Here is a 20,931-nt window from a genome sequence, read left to right on the forward strand (position 1 = left end):
ATTTTTTGGATGATTGAGAAAACATTGATAAAATCTAAGCCAGTATTGCAGCTTAATAAAAGGAATAAAGAGAAGTAAGATAAACTAATTTAGAATATATTCAGTGTTATTTTATGGTAGAGGGTAAAACCTTTCTATTCACCATACATAATTTTAGGAGAAATCTGCCAGTAACATTATAGGATTATTTTTTTAAACACTGAAAAAAATATTTTAAAAGTCAGTACTAGGGCTTCCCTGGTGGTGCAATGGTTGAGAGTCTGCCTGCCGAAGCAGGGGACACGGGTTTGTGCCCCGGTCCAGGAAGATCCCACATGCCGCGGAGTGGCTGGGCCCATGAGCCATGGCCACTGGGCCTGCGCGTCCGGAGCCTGTGCTCCGCAACGGGAGAGGCCACAACAGTAAGAGGCCCAGATACCGCAAAAAAAAAAAAGTCAGTACTAGATTTTTCAAGACAAAAGTCAGGGTGTTTTTTTCTCCCTCAAAAAAATCAGTTCCCACTATCAGGCAAGTCTTAAAGAGAATTCTTGCTGAAACCTCCTTGACCTCTCGCTGACAGCTCATTAAGATAAGTCAGTCCTAATGGTTCTTGAGGGTCCCAAAAGATGCTTCTTTTCCTTAAAGGAAAATGCTACCTAGAAATTTTACTGAAACTCCCAGGTATCTCAGCAGTGATTTCTAATTGCCATTGATTATAAATACTCTAATAGGCAAGATAGAGTATTTATTTATTGAAAGCATATAGCTACAATTAAATTTATAATACATTTGAAAAGTATTATATTGAAAATCAAAACAGTGACAGATAATTTCAGAAAAGATTCTGATTTACTAGGACAGCCAAACTGAAGATTTTGAAAGGTGACTATGAATTATCAAGGCTAATTCCTGTCATTCAGAAAGGAAAAGTAGCCTTGAAAGGCCCCTGCAGACTTTATAGTATATTTTATTTTTTAAAGGAGAAAAATTATAAATCAGCATTTATTGTATTATTCTCTGTATTTTTCATTTATATTTTATACTTATAAAAATCAAATTTTTCAAAAGTCATTGAAATATTATAGCACAGGAACTTACTTTTCCTTCCTCAATGCTTTTCTTTCCTAATTACTGATATCTTGACCAGTCTTAGACTCTCATTCAAATGCCGAGTATCATTTTAGCTTTTCCATGAAAGGATATCAGTTAGCTGCTTAGTTTAAGCTTTCAGCTGAGATAAATTGAAGAAATGCTTTTGTACACTTGTATGTGTACATATCACTGCTGTTACAGATTTCTTTAAATATCAAGAACATTGAAACATTATTATTTTTTAGTTTCTCTGTATATATATGACAATATTCCTATTTCATCTGCAAATTTCACTAGAAACTTTTAAAGAGAGACATCTTCTAAGAGATGACCATAACACTTGCTTTCCCAGGGGTCAGAATTATAGATGACAGTTAAACAATATCTGTGACAGAATTTTTTTTCTTCTGTGACATTTTAAATTTGGAATGGGTCACAAGTTTTCAATCCATTCTTCCACACTCCACATTATAGCAAAGCAACATTATCTAAATCAGAAATGCTTGATTTATTTTTTAAATCTTTTTCAACTCAAAAACATAATTTGGTAGAATCTAAAAAAATACAAGCTAGTGAATATAACCAAAACGAACCGACTCACAGATATAGAAAACAAACTAGTGGTTATGAGTGGGGAGAGGGAAGGGAGAAGGGGCAATACAGGGGTAGGGAATTAAGAGTTACAAACTATTATGTATAAAATAAGCTACAGGATATATTGTACAACATGGGGAATGTAACCAATATTTTATAATAACTATAATAGAGTATAACCTTTTAAAATTGGGAATCACTATACTGTACACCTGTAACTTATATTGTCCATCAACTATACTTTGGTAAAAAAAAATATATTTGGGTCATGTAGAAATGGCCATAGCCTGAACAAATCTAACTTTTATATTCATTGTACTTTAGGTTCCTAACTTTGTTCCAGGTTTAGAGCAAATGAAATACATTATGACATTTTTAGGGGAAAAGCCAAAATATACAAAGGTTAAAAATTAACTTCACACATAGGTTACTTTTATCTAACTAAACTCATCAACAAATGATGCTTCTAAATTCGGTTAATGTTCCCTTTACTATGGGTATTTTTAGCTGTCTTTGCTTGTTTTTCATTTACCACTGAAATCTTTAAAGTAAAAGTTGTTCCCCGATTAGGTTTAAGGTAGAGTTGTGTAATTCAATTCTCAGTACTGTTTTGATAAATTGATTCAATAAAATTGAAATTTGAACATGTCAAGGTCAGGGGAAGCTTAATCAAAGAGGAAAGTCTCACGTTCATTTTTATCTCCGTCTGGATAACTGCATCTCTTTTTTTATATGTAGCCTTACCCAGGTCAGTGGCAATCTATGCCAAGTGAGCCCAAGTGTCTTTGTTCATTTGGCTTCTTAGTAGCTCTTTTCCATCGGAAATTTCCTTAATACCAACTAGTGTAGTTTCTACACTAGTGTAGTTTCTACTATATTAAGAAGGCTTGGAGGTTTGTAAAGCTGGAACTAAAGTACTATTACATGTGTCAAAAGAGATAAGCTTGAATGCTAATATCAAATAATCATAAAAGAGACTACCCAGCTAACTTAGACCCATGAAGAGCAAGGTGATAACACCTTTGCCCATGTAGTCTTCCTGCTTCTCCTTGAGTCGTGCTCTTGCTTAGTTCTTTCCCCTCTACAGTGAAAAAGAAAAAACCCCAACGTCCCTATACCCTGATGGAAAAAGCTCTGTTGGTTCAGTTTGTTGACATTGGGTCAAGATGCGGAAACCCTGAAAATCTGATCATACATGCCACGGAAAGGATTAGGCCTGGATCCAGTGACTCTCCATCACAGCTGGCAATCTGAATCATTTGTAGAACATTGTGGTTCAGCTTACTGAACAAAATCTATAGGAGATAAATCTCTGTGTTAAAAAAAAGAAAATATTTAAGTGCCTGGAATTAAGAGAGTAGAAGTTCTAAATTGGTTTTGTAAATTGAAGTTAGGATGTGGTCACTTTAAGAGTCAAATAGAAAGTTTTTCAAAGGTCAGTAATGTGGTTAAAACAATAATAAAATCTTTCCACTGATGAGCACTAACACCTCTCTGATGTCCTGGAAGTCCTTTGCAGGCCTCTCTCTGACTCATTATTGGCTCATTTCCCAGCACCTTGGAAGGCATATCCATTTTCCTTTCTTTCACTCTTTTCTTCCATTGATATGCTGGCTCTTCAGAATCAGTATGTAGCAAATATTAAATTATTCCATAACTATTCTGAATTCCATTATAAATTAATTTCTACTATTCTGAGGACACATCTAGTCCTGTCAGAAAGCTGTACATCTTAATGTGATTGTTATATTTCTGCCTCCTTGGAAATAAGTCAAGGAACATTTTTAAATCATGTATTATGTGTGAGGCTCTGTGCAGTACTCTATAAGAAAAAAGCAGAAAAAGACACAGAGACACATACAGTGCATTTAAGGTCAGCTGGCAAGACAGTCAAAAGCAACTCAAACGTGAAGTTAAATAAAACAAATGTCAAGTGAGTGACAAAAAAGATGCAGTCTGGGAAAACAAAGGCCCTAACCTGAATGATGGACATGACTGAAATAGGTGAAGAGGTTCAAGTGAAGGGCCTACATGCTAAGCCGAGCCACAGAGTCTGGAAAGCACAGGTGTTGGGGAGGTGGGAAGCAAGCCTCTTGTAGTTGAGAGTTCATCATAATACAGTAGAGGGAGAGGAGAAGACACGCATGGTTTGGAGCTGTATAACTAAGGGCCTTGAATACCAAGGGGTGGCCTTTATCGATAGCCAGAATTTATTAAAGGTTTTTTGGGTTTTTTTTTTTTCTTTTTTTTGCATTTCTGAAATTCAGATGGTGTTTTAGCTTTTGACACAGTGAAATAATAGAATAGTTTAAACTAGTTTGTTTTTCTTAAAGTAAATCTTTAAAAAAGTAAACTGAATTTGGTTAATTTTGAAGTACAAAATGCCACAATACTAAGACTAAAATAACCTCTAGTAATAGGTCTCCAATGGTTTATTGTCTAAGTATATTATTAAATTTCATTCCCCAAAGTGGTCATATTTTCTCTCTTCTATTCTTAACTGTTAAAAAGTATAATCTTAAAATAGCATAATTATTCTATTTGCCAAATAGAATTGAACTTAGGTGATAGTTGTATACTATCACATTGAAGGTAAGCTCATTCAATAATTTAATGTATTTTTTGTTTTGTTTGCTTTATTTAAAGCCCTGTATATTGATGAACAATATTCAACAATTGCGGGTTCAGCTGGAAAAAATGTTTGAATCCATGGGAGGAAAAGAGGTGGGTATGTTTTTATGCCTGCGTTTGCCAAATATCTCAGAGGTCATTAGCAGCGTATCTCTTTGCTATGGAGAGTGACATAATCAAGTTTTTACATGGCTTAGCTAAAGAACAGGAAATGCTAACAATCTAAAATACCATTAACAGCTAAGGTGATCATTACTCCGCAACAGAATACTTCATTAAGTACATCGGAAGTGTGAATAGGAGGAGGGAGATGGTCAATAGCCTTTTGTAATGTGTATATATAGTCATATATACACTATTAAATATATTTTTGTATATGCTGACGATACGTAAAATTTCACAGTTGCAGATGTCTTTTACCATACTGCACAATGTCAACTTGATACCAGTTTTCTTCTGCAGTGTGCTTTGTGGCACTACTGGTTCTTGGTGTATCGCTGGTTTATTTTTCACATCTCAAAAACCTGTCACAACTGTGTTGTGTAGTGTCTGTAATGTGTTGTGTCTTTGTCTAACATCTCTGACCTGCAATTCCATGAGCAGAAGAAGGAGGGAGAAAGATTCTTTTATGAAGTTTGTGATAGTACGCGTCTTATGACTGTTTCCCCTCCAAACTCAAAGACGATTGCACTTCCTACTTGTTCTCATTTGCTTGTTTGGATCAGGCAGACTGTGAAATACTAACGGGGCACCTGCCTTGAGCTGCCGCAGTATTTCACAAACCGACATGAGCATCTGGGGAATTGAGGACTGGAGACAGTGCTGCAAGGGAAGGTCATGCAGCTGTCATTCTCCCACCACCACCCGCTCCGTAAAACAATCCCAAGGGTGGCTAGGATGAAGGGATATTTCTGTTTAAGGTTTTATTTACACTGTTCCTAATTATTGTGATAAGTACGCAAGACATATGTAAAGCTAGGTTCGATTTCAAAGCCAAGATCCCATTCATTTCTAAATTGATAAGGCTGAAAATGCTTCTTTTAAGATGAGACCTCTTCACACATGATCACATGATGTTTCTTTTAACCCAAGAGACATTTATACATTTTTCCCCTGATGTCTTTTTTATTATTCTCAAGTCTCAGTCTTTTGAAAAATAAACTTGCTATTTAGCATCCTACAAATGAGAAGCACCAGGATACATGGGTGAAGGTGCAAAACATATACTCTCTATAGGTCCATTAGGGAAAGAATTTCTGCTAGGAAGCAAAAATACAGTGGGGGTATGGTAACCATATTTTTAGAACTGAACAAATATCAGGGCATAATCTGACGTGGTCAGGCAATGACACAAAAACTTGAAATTAGGACTAACTTGGTAGTTCCAGAATATGTGGTGGCTAAGGAATGAAAGATTTCAAATGCAAAAGTATTCTACTAATAGTCGACGCAAAGTATCAGTCTAAGGAGAAGGGGCACTCTAGATATCAAGATTCCCTTTGAGGGAATCATTTCATGCTTCTTCCTGCCCTCACCTCCTTCCTCAAATATTTGATAAATGCCTAGCCTTGCAGGGACAGACACTCAGGAGAGAAAGTTAAGTAAGACAGAGTTTAGTGGGAGAGATAGATTCATAGGAGCACAGTTAAAAGAGAGGGCTGTATAGACAGTAAGAATGCACAGCAGAGTTAGTACAGAAACTAGAGCCAGTGACTGCCTGGGGTGAGTGACATCTGGGGTCAGATTTGTAAAAGGAGGTGATAAGTAAATTGTCTTTTAAAGGAAAAGTAGAAGTGAGCCTTGAGGACAAAAAACTGCAAAGATATTTTGCCTTCTAGCTGTCTCTTCCAGAAGTCATTCATATTACCACAGCTCAATAGTGTAAAGTATCTCAGTGGTGTAAATAACTTTGCCAGCCAAGTTGTTCAGGTACACTTTCTAATACAGTTTCTAATTTAAAATAAATTTATTAACCTTGACTTTTGAATGCTTGAAATATTATCTTTTTTCTTATTTCTCTGTTTCTCTTTTTGCTTTTAATAACTCTAAAATACAAAAAAAAGGCGCGTTACTTTTGATGTCATATTCCTTACAGAACTAAGCTAAGTTTTAAACATTTGTGAAAAAAATTAGGTAGCTTTTTACTTTTCCAAGGTAGCCAATAATTTGTAAAATACGCTATTGGTAATTTAGGCAATAAATTCTCAATGCCAAATTATTATTTCTTACAAACTTTAGGGAGTTTGTACGAGTAAGGAAATTTTTCTCAGTTTGGACACATAAAGAAATGCAGAAGAACTCAAGAATTGGTAAATTTGCTGGCCAAAGAGATTGTTTTATAATTAGATGGGTATGCTATTTATGCCCATTATTACAAAAGACCTGCAATTTGCATATTGGCCTCAAAATTACTCTTCCTATTTTAATGGTTTAATCCTATGATTTGGATCAGATAAATGTCAAATACCTAACTGAAACAAGAGCTTTTCTGATTGTTTTTTCTTTTTCCTGTTTATATGACAAGGCATTCTGTCTGTACCTGCTTAGAAACTCATGCTTCTCTCAGGAAATGAAAACTGTCATCCAATATTTAAATTGCTGTATTTTGACAGTTTCAGATTTTCAAGTAATAACCAATTATTTGATAGAAAATTTCCATTCACAAAATCCCTAAGGGAGACTAAAATGATTCATAAGAAAAGAGCATAATTTCGTCCAACTGACCTACCTAACCATTTTTGTATGACTTTAAAGTCATTGTCTTAACAGGTGAACAAACTAACTCAATCTGCGTATCAAACTAATATGGAAAGAAAATACATACTTTAAATAAGAAGCAACCCAATTTCCTGAAGAAAACCCTACTGTCAGAGCCATTCCTTGGAGGTGGCAGATATGTGGGTGGGGAACAACCACCTATCACGGTTTAGCACAGTGGGGCATGAAGAAAATTCTATGGGAGCTCTTCTCTTCATTTTCTGTTTCCAAACATTTTTATCCAAGTGAAGTTGGTCTAAAATTGGTATTAGGATAATAGCAAGAACATGTGATAAAAAAACATTCAGCTTACAAGGTTCCCTAGGATTGGGGTGGGCAGTTGACATATGTTTTCTTGGTTAAGGGTTGGGGAGATATGGTTTATTAGGCTAATTATGTTTAAATGCACATCAGTGTCAGGGCTATTTAAAAACAGGTAATATCTAATTGTTTTTCTGAATCACTGCCTTGCAACTGGTTATAGGTGAATGGAACTCTCAAAGTATGAGACTTAGGGATATTGTAAGTTTCCAACTGCTAGAGAAGTCTGCATCTGTTAAGGTGGCCTGTGCATGTGCGGGTAATCTCTTATGACAGAGACAGAAAAAAATTAGTCCAGAAGAATCACATTGGCTCTGATAAAGGAGCAGAAACTAACCAATCCTGAAATCACCTAGATTTGAGTGAAAATTGACATTAAGGATTGGTTTGACATACCCAGTAAAGTATCAGATGTCAAATGCAATCTTTGGTTTCTACTCCAATGTTTTTAATCAAGTTAGCATAACATAGAGTTACCCAGATGCTGAGGTGTGTCAATAATACTTCTTCCTAATAGTTTCTTAGTATTAGAAAATGTTCCTAGAGGGTTATAAGATTTATGACCAGTGTATTCTATTAGGGACACTTTTTGGTCCTGGGTTGCCTCCCAGGAGTTTAAACTGATTTGGGTCATATGTGTATTTGGTGTTCTTAGGTTCTCTTGTTTATACCAAGTCCTCCTTTAACTTTCTCTACTCCCCAAAGTTGTCTTCCTCCTATGCCCCTCTCTTCAACAGTAGTTCAGCTTGGGCAAGAACTATAGGTACTAATGGTAGGAAATTGAATTTCTGAAGACTCAAAGGAAGATTGGCTTAAATTTCAGAGAATATTCTAGGTTTCCCTTTACATGAATTTCTATCAGCTAGATACACTACATCTATTATAAATTATTTTATTTTGATAACTAGTTTGCAAAAATTAAATTAACAAACAGGATAAAATTTTCTAAATGCTGGTAAAGTTTGTGTTCATCCTTTAATTTTAAAAAAATACTCCCACATTAATAGTTTGATGTTTTATTTGTGTTCATTTATATTATTTTCTAATATTGATTGATATTATTTTAGCACTGAAATCAGTTAAAAAGAATAATTGGCTTTTACATTGTAAGAGTAAGCATAAAATGTCCTCTTGATTTAATTATTTTTCTTTTGCCCCCTCCCCCCAAAAGAAAAATTTAAAAATAAATAAATAAAATGGGAAACTTTGAATCTTGAACTCTGAGTTATCAATTGGCATCCAGGAAGAAAAGTTAGCCCTGTCACCTCCAGAGAAACACACTGGAGCAACAGGATAATTGTTTATTACTTTTAATTCCATACTTGGAAAAATAAGGTACAACACAACATGCAAAAATTAATTTTTAGCCATTTTTAAAGTTTTCAATGGGCCTATTTATTTACAGGGATATTAAAAATGAAAATATATTTTCAAGCAACACATATGTTCAACTAATGTATAACCAGTTTTCTAAGTTATGAAGTTATCAAGTTCTGTAGGATATTTTGTCATACCTTGCATCCCACTGCTGTAGCCAACAAAGGCTTTGCTCTCTAGCTCTTTTTTGTATGCATGCTATGCATTTCAATCAATTTTTTCAAATGTAAGAACTCTTCAGGTTTCATTAGAATTATCTAAATTTTGCATTTGATTTCAAAGGTTAAAAAAAGGAAAGGAAAGAAAACTGTATATGTATGCTATATTGTTTGAAGTTTACCTTGTAATAAGCAAAATGTCCTAAGAGATAAAAGGCATGCTCTCTCAGAACTCCAAAGTAATATTGTTTATGGTCTCTTTGCAGCTAGATCCTGAAGCTAGTACTATTCTAAAAGAACTTCAGGTTAAACTCAGTGGAGTTCTGGATGAGCTCAGTGTCACTTACGGTGAAAGGTAAGTGGCCTAAGTAATTACTATCCAAATGTATTAGGTTTCATTTAATGATAATCATGCCTTCAACACTGTCTCTCTCCTCTGACTAAGTCCGTTTAACCTCAAGACTCAATCTAAGCATCACCTCCTCTGGAAAATCTTCCATGACCCTGCGATTTTATAGTGATGTCTTGCTGCTTGCTCCCCAGAACTCCTGCTCCCCAGTATCCTGCAGTTGAGTAGCACTTACAACACTATGCTCTGAGGTTAACTTCCCTCTTTCCCTCTCTTTATTGTATGTTTCTTAACATCTCATTCTTATTTGCAATTCTAGTGTTTAGAGCTTAGCAATTGGCTGTTGAAAGAATAGAGGGAGGAGGGAAGGCAGAGATAAAATCCTCACATATATAACAAGTATGAGTTGTGTTCATGCCATACACATCAGTGTGGTTTCACTTCGAAAGAACTGAACTCTTAACCCCATAACTGAATTAAGTCAGGGTGATTTGTTTTAGGCTTTAGAAATGTTAATGCAATTAGCTCATGGGAAACTACTGACATATCTATGTTTTGTCTTTTTTTTTTTTAATTAACTTTGCTTGCCTATGGTGTGTTTCTAAAGAATGAGAAGTTCATCCTAGATAAACTTCATTTTGGATCTATAGGAAAAAGCCGTCATCTCATCAGCAAATGTTAAAATAGATTAGAATTTATCCCTTATCGGTCATATCATTTGCAAATATTTTATCCCATTCAGTAGGTTGTCTTTTCATTTTGTTGATGGTTTCCTCTGCTGTGCAAAAGGTTTTAAGTTTAATGAGGTCCCATTTGTTTATTTTTGCTTTTATTTCCTTTACTTCAGGAGACAGATCCAAAAAATATTGCTGTGATTTATGTCAGAGTGTTCTGCCTATGTTTTCCTCTAAGAGTTTTATAGTATCCAGTCTTATGTTTAGGTCTTTAATCCACTTTGAGTTTATTTTTGTATATGGTGTTAGAGAATGTTCTAATTTCATTCTTTTACATGTAGCTGTCCAGTTTTCCCAGCACCACTTATTGAAGAGACTCTCTTTTCTCAATTGTGTACTCTTGCCTCCTTTGTCATAAACTAATTGACCATAAGTGCATGGGTTTATTTCTGGGCTTTCTGTCCTTTTCCATTGATTTATGTGTCTGCTTTCATGCCAGTACCATACTGTATTGATTACTGTAGCTTTGTAGTATAGTCTGTAGCATAGTCTGAAGTCAGGGAGCATGATTCCTCCAGCTCTGCTCTTTCTCAAGATTGCTTTGGCTATTCAGGGTATTTTGTGTTTCCGTAAAAATTTAAAAAATTTTTGTTTCAGTTGTGTGAAAAATGCCACTGATAATTTGATAGGGTTTGCATTGAATCTGAAGATTGCCTTGGGTAGTATGGTCATTTTAACAGTATTGATCCTTCCAATCCAAGAACACAGTATCTTTCCACCTGTTTGTGTGGTCTTTGATTTCTTTCAGCATCTTATAGTTTTTGTAGTACAGGTCTTTTGCCTCCTTATGTAGGTTTATTCCTATGTGGGGTTTTTTTTTGTTTTTGTTTTTAATGCAATGGTAAATCAAACACATTTTTGATGAGGTTCATTACTTTCATACAGAATTTGCTTTAAATATTAGTTCAATAAATGTTGACTTATTATTTGAAGCTATGTCTTCAGTTCTCAAATAAGACTGAAATTTACTCTTATGGAGAGGGCTAGTTATCTCTTTGAATCTCAGTCATCACTTATTAGTGTGTTTTGGAAAGATACATGCTTAACACACATTCATTGATTAGTTTTGCCACTCTTAAATCCAAAAGACTAAAACAAAAAAGACACTGAAAGTATCATATTTTTTCTCAAATGTAGAAATGAGGCAAAGTAAAGAAAAATCCTATGCTTGGACTTCTCTTCAGTATCAGAGCTGTGTTCATTATGTTCATGGAACCCCCTCTCAAAGTTTAAGTGCTGGGCCAGATGCAGTCTTGATGTATTGAGCTTTTAGGGTCGTAGCTCTGCCTTCTGCTTTGTGTTGTTAGCTGACCTGGATGATCCTGCATACTTGGCCTAAATGTTAATAAGTAATTTGAAGTTTCTGCTTACAAGGAGTTGGAGAGGCAGACATTGTCCCAGAGATTTGGGGGCTCGTTGGCTCTGACTTGGGGTGACACTTAGAGGCTTACCTCTCTTTATTCTAGTTGTAAGTTGACATGTGATTAGCAGAAGGACTGTTGCCTTCAGCTACAAAGGCAAAAATAGAGATTATTTAGCAAAGTTAAGGGGAGATAAAAGGGGTCAGGAATAGCTAGAGGTGTTCAGAACCTTACGGGAAATAAGATGACTAAACAGGATAGAAACTATAATTAAATAAAAAAAGGATATTCAAATTATTTTCTGTAATGTATCCAAATCATCCTCTGAACAAGTACTTTTTATTCTGTTTTGTTTTAAGATTAGGGAATATTCAGGTTACAAAGGCTGAAATATATATTATGATTGGAAAAACTTAGCAAACTTCAGTTATGAAATAAGGAGAGATGCCTTTAGGAGGGCACTTGAAGTACTTTAGTCATATGAAGTCAGCTATTTAACCTAGATATTGAAACTCCTTGTTACCCTGTTTGTATTTCTTCATTATTTTTTAAATATACCTCTAAGAGAGCTAGGATTATTGAAATAAACAGCCCAGATGTCATTCTTTCCTTATAAAAAGAATAATTATTATATCTTTGTTGCCATAGATTTATTTCCCATACTGCCAACCAGGTCTGCATCACACACTCAGGGTAGGTGGGAAGTCCATAATGATCAGTGTGATCATGCTGTGAAGTCAAACTGGATAATTTCATGCTGGACTTTATGCTGTGAAGTCAAACTGAATCCACCCTTCTTACAGTCTAAATTAGTGGTCTAGAGTTTTAAAGTTAAGTGCATATTTAATTGCCCCAAATCCATTTCATCTACCGTTATTAAAACCCACAATTAAATTATTCTACCCTCTGTAGCTGGTAGGGTGATTTTTCAGGAAAGCCAGGACAGAGCCAAAGCAAACATCTGAAGCCCGGGTCCCCAGGTTCCTGATAACATGCACAGGGCACCCACCTGGGAACTGAGACTCAGCAACAGGACTTCAATGATATCTTAAGGATGTTCTTAACGTTTTCAAAACCTGTGCCACTTAGGTTTCTGCTTATACGCATTTTGCAGCTTGGTTTTTTGATTCACTACATTTCTTTTAATGATATCTTTGATGCAGTGGCTGGCTGGATTAAGTAGATTAAAAATTTAGGAATATTTCATAGGATTTCTTCTGTGTGTTTGGCATCTTGAGTGCTCACAGAGTCTGTCATTATTACCTGGTACTGCTGATTAATAAAAACTCTTCAACTGTAAAATGGATAGAAAAAAATGAATCTTTAGGTGTATTTACAAAGAGTTGATAGAGACAAAAGATTTTCGGGTCAAATGCAGGTGTTGATTCACCCTGGATTCATGCTAAGGTAGAATGTCATTCTCTCTTATTCTCTGGTAATCCTTCCTCCATATGCCTCATCTCCCCACACAGAGCTGGCTTCTGGTGGGTGTTTACCATATGGGTCTGTTGTAAGAACCTGTTTGTACATTTTTGGATCATGAGTATCATACCTTCTGCTCAGTCTATCCTCCAGCCCAGTAAACTGATTTGAGAATAAGTTCAAAAGAAAGTAGCTATTTCAAAGGTGATTATTACTGCAGTCAGCAGGATCACTGATACCCAGTAGTAAATCAACTAGGTCAAGTTTTCCACCATTATTTACCTTTCCTTTCTCTTGCCCCAAGTATCTACCACCACTACCCTTCACTATATACACCCACCACCATCACCCCCTTCTCACATCAGAAGCCCGGGTGTTCTTCACTACCCCCAATGCCACCCTTCCCCCCAACCACTACCTGACAAAAGTCCAAAGGCAGGTCCAGCCAGAAAAAAGCCAAGTGATTAGGCATTCAGCTTCCTTTGAACCTAAACCTGAAACAGCGTATTCCATTGAATGAGATAAATACACAGAGAGCCAAGAAATGAACCACATCCACAGAGGCAAACTGAGATCCAAGGATCAAAGAGTCAAATGCAGGGGGACAGAAATGGTGGTATCACTAGTAAAGAAAGTCACAGAGAAGTCAGGAGCCAAAGATGGAAACAGCCACAACACAATGGTGGAAGTAGAATCAGGCCTTGACTACATGCTCAACAATACGGACCAATATTTATAAACCTGTTATATCAGGAGCAAGAAAAACACCCAAGTTGTGATCATTTAAAATATATCAGACTTGAGGATATAGGGAGGGAAAGGCTAAGCTGGGACGAAGTGAGAGAGTGGCATGGACATATATACACTACCAAATGTAAAATAGATAGCTGTGGGAAGCAGCCACGTAGCACAGGGAGATCAGCGCTGTGCTTTGTGTTCACGTGGAGGGGTGGGATAGGGAGGGTGAGAGGGAGACACAAGAGGGCGGAGATATGGAGATATATGTATATGTATAGCTGATTCACTTTGTTATAAAGTAGAAACTAACACGCCATTGTAAAGCAATTATACTCCCATAAAGATGTTAATAAATAAATAATAAAATAAAATACATCAAAGATTTCCCATATTAGGTAGCAAAACCAAAAACTAGAAAAATGAAATATTTAACAACAGGCTATACTATATTTATAATGTAAATTCAAAAATAAAGGGTCAAATATGTGCCACAAGAATAAGGAATTTTGGGCTTCCCTGGTGGCGCAGTGGTTGAGAGTCCGCCTGCCGATGCAGGGGACACGGGTTCATGCCCCAGTCCAGGAGGATCCCACATGCCACGGAGCGACTGGGTCCGTGAGCCATGGCCGCTGAGCCTGCGCAACGGGAGAGGCCACAACAGTGAGAGGCCCTCGTACTGCAAAAAAACAAAAACAAAACAAAACAAAAAGAATAAGGAATTTTATCTGTTTTGTTCATTGATGTATCCTAGTAACTGAGACTGGCACACAGTATTAATTAAACATTTGTAGAATGCATACATACATTAATAAATATTTATATTATTTCTATTTAATGAATAATGACAGCATTATATAGTGAAACTTCCTAAACTTCTATATAAAATGTGAGGAATTGTTGCATTTGGATCCTTCTTAAATAACATGAACTGTGTCATCATTGTGTGTGGAGAAAGAGGAATGGGACTGACTTGATTTCAATACTAAAATCAACTCCCTCCTCATCACCATTCCCGTGATGTGATCATTTCCCAAATTTTTATTTACCCCCATTATCCTAACTGGCTTTTTTCTTGCCTGCCTGAATGTATATTATAATTACTCCTATTGTTGGAGGTATGAAAGTAACAGACAACATAGAGGAATGGTGGATATGCTGAAGGTCTCCACTATTTAAATCTCTTACTATTTGCTGCTGCTTAGGTAGGAATCACCAAAACTGGTGTAGAGGATGTAAAGAATGAAAACAGTAATTCTAAGGCTTACTCTTCACAGACTTAGTTAATCTTTTTTCTAATCTTTCCTTGAGTGCTTGCCTGTGTTGGGTTAACAGCGTACTTAATAATTTAATGTTGGATTGTGTTTATTTGCTGTTAACTATCAGTATAATATCAGTTACTGATGTAAGCTTACGCAAGGAGAAATATTTCTTATTACTCATATTAACATTATTGCTTCTATTGGTTAATAGATTAGTCCGGTGTAAAACTAGGGGTTGATTTGCTTATTGTTGATATTAAGATAAAGTTATTGTTGAGCTTGAATGCTTTCCTAATTGGTGGAGCTTTTAAGCCAACTATGGTGTTGTTTATTTACTCTCTAGATAAGGTTGTATCCGTTTCTAAAAAGCTATACCTTTTTAGATTAACGTTTAAAAATACATTAAAATTTCTAATTTTTTTGTAATTTTTAAAGTTAAACTAAGATTTTTTTCTTGGACAAGCAGCTGTCACCAGGCTCATTAGGCTCGTCACCTCTGCTTATAAACCTTCTCACTGCTTTGCTACATAGATGAGTTTGTTCTACAAACTGTTCGTAAGTAGCTCATCTGGTTTCGGGGTATTTAGCTAAGTTCTCTTTGTTAAATGTTTACTAGTTAAATCATTATGCAAAATGTAAAAGGGGTAAACTTTGCTTTTTATTACTTGTAATGCTTCTTTCATCATTCCCTTACGGTGCTTTCTCTGTAGCGCCAAAGGTTGTTTTAAATTTCTATCTCCTGTACTTTAAATGCTGAGTGAACGATTGATTTACTTTGCTTGTTTTAGTAAAATTTGTGGAGGTTTGGGCTAGCGTCGTTCAAAGTATTCATAGATTATGAAATCCCCTAGGTGTAAACGAAGTGCTTTTATTTAAGCTATGCTTTGATTGATCTAAGCACACTTTCCAGTATGCTTACCCTGTTACAACTTGTCTCCTCTCATATACTTGGTGTTTGTTAATAGGTTATAGGAAGTTGTTATAATACTTGAGGATGGTGATGGGTGGTGTGTGCGTGCTTCACGGCCTTGTTCAACTAAGCATTCTATTCTTAATTTACTACTAACTCCTCCTTTGGTTTTTCGTTTTCATAAAAACTTCCGTGTGTGAGAAGTACATTCTCGAAACAGAAAAGGCAGACCATTTCTTCCTATCCCATAGGTTACACCTTGACCTAACTTTTTATGTATAGTATTTATGCTTGCTTTTATCCCTTCTTAGGGTTTGCTGAAGATGGCGGTATATAGACTGAATTAGCAGAGCTTGGTGAGGTTTATCGGGGTTTATTGATTATAGAACAGGCTCCTCTAGAGGGGTGTGAAACATTGCCAGTCCTTTGAGTTTTAAGCTGCTGCCAGTAGTACTCTGGTGAATAATTTTGTTATTATAATTAGGGTTTAGGGCTAAGCATAGTGGGGTATCTAATCCCAGTTTGGGTCTTAGCTGTCGTGTAATCAGGAAATACTAAGGTCACTTTCATAGTTTATTTTAGCTATGGCTTTTTAGGGTTTAGTTAGAATTTAACTTTATTTTTTATTACTCTTTAACAGGCTTTACGCCGGTTTTCTATTTATTTGGATTAATCATATGAGCAAGATGGCTGGCACGAAGTTTACCAACCCTAGATAATGTAACTTAGTCGAGCTTTCATTTAAGGCTGAATTTTTATCACTGCTGTTTCCCATAGGGGTGTGGTGAAGCAAGGTGTTATGAGCTACTACCGTTAGTGTGCTTGATACCTGCTCCATTTAACGGTAATGATTTAGAGAGCATTCTCACTGGGGTGTGGATGCTTGCATGTGTAATTTTATTAGAAACTAATAGAAAGGCTGGGAACAAACCTGTGGAGTTAGTAAACTCATCTAGGCATTTTCAGTGCCTTGCTTTAGAATTTAAGCTACATTAACAAGTTGTGTTTATATAGTGATGTAACATGTATATAGTTATCCTGTATAATTTATGTTAGATTTAGTATTAAAATTTTAATGAAATGGCTGATAGATCTAGGGAGATGTCTGTCTATATAAGTGGTATATGTCTAAGTAATTCACTGGTACGATTAGGGTTTATTTTCTAGGTCTATCTTACTTTGAGCACTGAAATGTTCACGCTGTCAGATAGATTAATTAAATTCTATGTATTTATATATTCCTGTCTTGTTTTGGGGGGTTGGTGGGGCATTATAGGCATGTAGAGCATAGGGTTTAAGTGGGGGAGGTCATGGGGTGTTGTTAAACAGGTCATTTATCTGTTCAACACCTTTAATAGGGGTGGGTGGAAGGAGGATGGTCCATTGATACATTCAGCCAATATTTCTTGAGGAACTCATGGTGTGGGTAGATAACACTGAAAAAAACGGTCCTGCCCTCATGGAGCTTATATTCTATTTGGAGCAATAGACGACAAACAAATAGATAAAAACTATGTAATGTGTCAAATAATGGAGAATGCAATAAAGAACTGTAAGGAAATGGAGAATGATAGGAATTTCATTTCAGGTGGAGTATTTATGAAACACTTTTCCGAGGAGGTGACCTTTGGCTTATGCCCGTAATAAGTGAGGGACTAACAGACCCATGAGAAATTGCATGGGGGAGGGAACATAACAGTGGCCATGAGATAAGAGTGTCCTCAGAGAATTCTAAGGACACCAGGGAGACTACTGTGGCGGGACTGCAATGAAGCAGAGGGAATAGTGGCAAGAAATGACATCAGGGAAGTTTCCAGGGCCAGAATATGTTGGGATTTAATTAACTCCATGAAATACATTCTAGGCATTTTTTTTTTTTTTCCAGTGGATCTGGAAGCCATTGAAGGTTTTTAGCAAGAGAGGAACATGATCTGGTTTCTATTTTAAAAGATACCTTTAGAGGGTTGAACAGAGAGTTAATGTAGGAAATTATTACACAAGTTCAGGTGAAAGATAATGGTGGCTTGGCCTGCAGTAGCTTTGTGGAAGTAATAATAGATCCTCAGATTTAATATACTTTATAAAGATTTGCTGACGGATTGGATGTTGAAAATTTCATTAGATTGGATGAGAAGAATTCATTAGACTTCTATCTAAGTAAAAAGGCTACATAGGCAGTTTAATAATGGTTTGTATTTTAGAGTAGAAGTCATATCTATAGATGTGTATTTGGCAATCACCAGTATACAGATGGCAGGAAAATCATGAGACTAGATATGATTGCCAAGGAAGTGATTTTTTTTAATAAATTTATTTTATTTGCATTGGGTCTTCGTTGCCGCACACGGGCTTTCTCTAGCTGCAGCGAGCGGGGGCTACTCTTCATTGCGGTGCGCAGGCTTCTCATTGTGGTGGCTTCTCATGTTGTGGAGCACAGGCTCTACGCGTGTGGGCTTCTGTAGGTGTGGCACACAGGCTCAGTAGTTGTGGCTTGCAGATTCTAGAGCGTAGGCTCAGTAGTTGTGGCACACGGGCTTAGTTGCTCCACAGCATGTGGGATCTTCCCGGACCAGGGCTCGAACCCGTGTCCCCTGCATTGGCAGGCGGATTCTTAACCACTGTGCCACCAGGGGAGCCCCACGGAAGTGATTTTTGATGGAGAGATGGTGTGGTCCAAGGATTGAGCCTAGAGGTGGGATTGCCGATGTAGGGTTGCCAGCTAAACTACAGCATATGCCCAGTTAAATTTGAACTTCATATAAAAATGGACAATCTTTAATATAAATATGTCCCAAGTATCACATGGGGCATACTTACACTAAAATTATTCACTATCTGAAATTAAAATTACCTAGGCATTCTGTGTTTTAATATGCTAAGTCTGGCAACCTTATTACAATAGTTAGAGGTCAGACAATGGAGAAGGAGCAGCTAGTGAGGTTGGAGGAAAGCTAAGAGGGTGTGGAGTCCCCAGAGGCTAAGTGAAGAAGGTGTACCCAGATGCCAAGAGTCACTCACAGTCATTTTTCCAAAAGATGCTCAGAGGGACATCTCAGCTGTTACTGGGAGTGATGGGGGCCGAATGATCTCCCACTCAAGTTAATTCGACCTGAAAAGCATCAGTCTTACCTACTTTACATATAAGCGTTCTAAGTAAGCTTTCATTGAAACAAAATTTTTTGCAGCTAAACAGTAAGTTTGAAAACTAATGAGCAAGGGCTATCACACCATTGCAAACAGATCAAACTCCCTGGGGTGAATTTAACAGACACAGGCAAAGGAAGGCATAAATGTTTGCTCTTATTCCAGAATTTATATTCTTTATTTTCAGTTTCCAGCTTATTATTGAAGAGTGCATAAAACAGATGAGTTTTGAACTAAATCAAATGAGAGCAACTGGAAATACCGCATCTAATAAGAACAGTACAGCCATGGATGCAGAGGTTGTATTAAGACCTCTCATGGACTTCTTGGACAAAATGTAAGTGTTCTACCCAGTTTTCTCTTGATTCGCTGCCCTCAATTTGGCTGATATGGATTTCAGAGAAAAAAAACATATTTTCCTCTATGTAGGACAGCTTTAAAAGGGCTTCTACAGAAATAGATCAATTCACTAAAAAAGAAAAACTCTTAATTCATTACTAGATGAGAATGACTATGTACAGAAAAGGAAAAATGGAGAGGAAATAAGTATGGATAACTAAGGAGGTTGCTGCTCTGAGGCATAGAGAGATATAGGATCTCATGCTTCTCAGATAACATATTGTTCTGCAACTTCTTGGACATGGAGAAAGACTGAGTTGACTCCAGAATATCTGATTTCATGTCAGAAACCTGCTGAAGAAGAGAATAGCACAAATGTGACTACAGTTAATTCAGCTCAGAGGCAAGTAGATTGCTGCCTCACCCCACCTTCTATAACTATTTACTGAGTGTCCGCCTGTTTCAAACTCTAATCTAGGCACTGGACAATGATGATGGAGAGTCAAGGTCCTTGACTCCATGGAGATTCCAGTCCAGTGGTGGAAGTGGGTGGGAATGAAGGTCTTTATGACCAACTAAGACAGTGTTCTGAACCAAAAAGTTGGTTTATTTTGCTTCTGTTCCATCCCTCCTCTTCGAAGTTCTAATTTTGTAAGTTTGGAGTAGGGTCCAGGCACCTACATTTTAAAATGTGTTCACAATTGGCAACCATTGATCTAAAGCAGCAAGAGGTATGATTTCTTAAATGGTGATACTTAAAACCAGAACTGAAGGTAGAAAAGCAAAAAATAACTTTGAATGCCTACCATGGGACCAGTATTATACCTACTAGTTTACATATATTACCTCATTTAATATTGTTGTGGAAAATTAATGCCAAAGAGACCAAGATAAATAAGAGGGATACAGTGTACCTTTCCTTAAAGATAAGGATAACAAAGAAGGAATTAGTAAGGAGAACCTCTTCTACATATTTATGACTTCTACCTTAATTCCATTTCCCTTTGCTTATAACCTTACTGCGTAAGTAAGACTAATGTTCTTATCACTTTAATTTTAGTGTTTGGTAGAAAAATTATTTTCTGTCTGCTATGGGGAAATATCTAGAAGATAGGTGAATAGGTAATTAGGTAGCTTAGCAGGAAGCAGGTAGGGCAAGTGGCGTAGAAGAAAAGGCGGAAGAAAAGAGAGAAGAGGAGGAAAGAGAGAAAGGCGTCTTCATATCTTTAGACACTTTTATCTAACCTCATTTCCTATATAACCCCTTGAAATTTGTGTCATCTTATATGGCTCTTTTCTATGGACAAGACTTAATTGAATCACAGAAACTACCATTTAGTTGTGAATGTGATGGTGAGCAGAGGGCAGGACAAAGCAATCCTGATCTTCTTAAAACTCCTACTGGAATGCCTTCTGTTTTGGGAATTCCAGGCAGCAGTTTGGAGATACATCATTGATAAAACTATTTATTTTTGCATATGCTATAAGCAAAGTTGTGGAACATACAAAAAGTTTGAAGTTATCCTAATACAGTTATCTACTAGTTGAGGGACCTTGAATCCATTTCATCATCTATAAAACAGAGCTAATACATAAAGTGGGTTGGCTCTTCTTTTCAGGATATTTAGATTCTTATTTTCCTCAGTCTTATTTTCTCTTTCTAATTATACTTTATCATATCATCATGTATGTAATTTCCTCTAATTCTTAGTAGAAAGAAACAGTATATAAAAATAGAAAAACATCAATGAGCTTTAAAATATTAT

At 36.4% G+C, this 20,931-nt stretch overlaps 1 protein-coding gene across 2 annotated transcripts in view; it reads left to right on the forward strand.

The window, feature by feature from the left end:
* UNC13C (unc-13 homolog C) overlaps window positions 1-20,931 on the forward strand; it is a 597,834-nt gene that overhangs the window by 507,104 nt on the left and 69,799 nt on the right. For both annotated transcript variants that reach the window (XM_065872546.1, XM_065872547.1), the window contains 3 exons: window positions 4,312-4,389; window positions 9,176-9,264; window positions 19,014-19,163. In XM_065872546.1, the coding sequence (XP_065728618.1) occupies window positions 4,312-4,389; window positions 9,176-9,264; window positions 19,014-19,163 (317 nt within the window). The remainder of the gene's footprint in view (window positions 1-4,311; window positions 4,390-9,175; window positions 9,265-19,013; window positions 19,164-20,931) is intronic.

Source organism: Phocoena phocoena, chromosome 2, assembly GCF_963924675.1.
Source record: "Phocoena phocoena chromosome 2, mPhoPho1.1, whole genome shotgun sequence".
Lineage (NCBI taxonomy): Eukaryota > Metazoa > Chordata > Mammalia > Artiodactyla > Phocoenidae > Phocoena > Phocoena phocoena.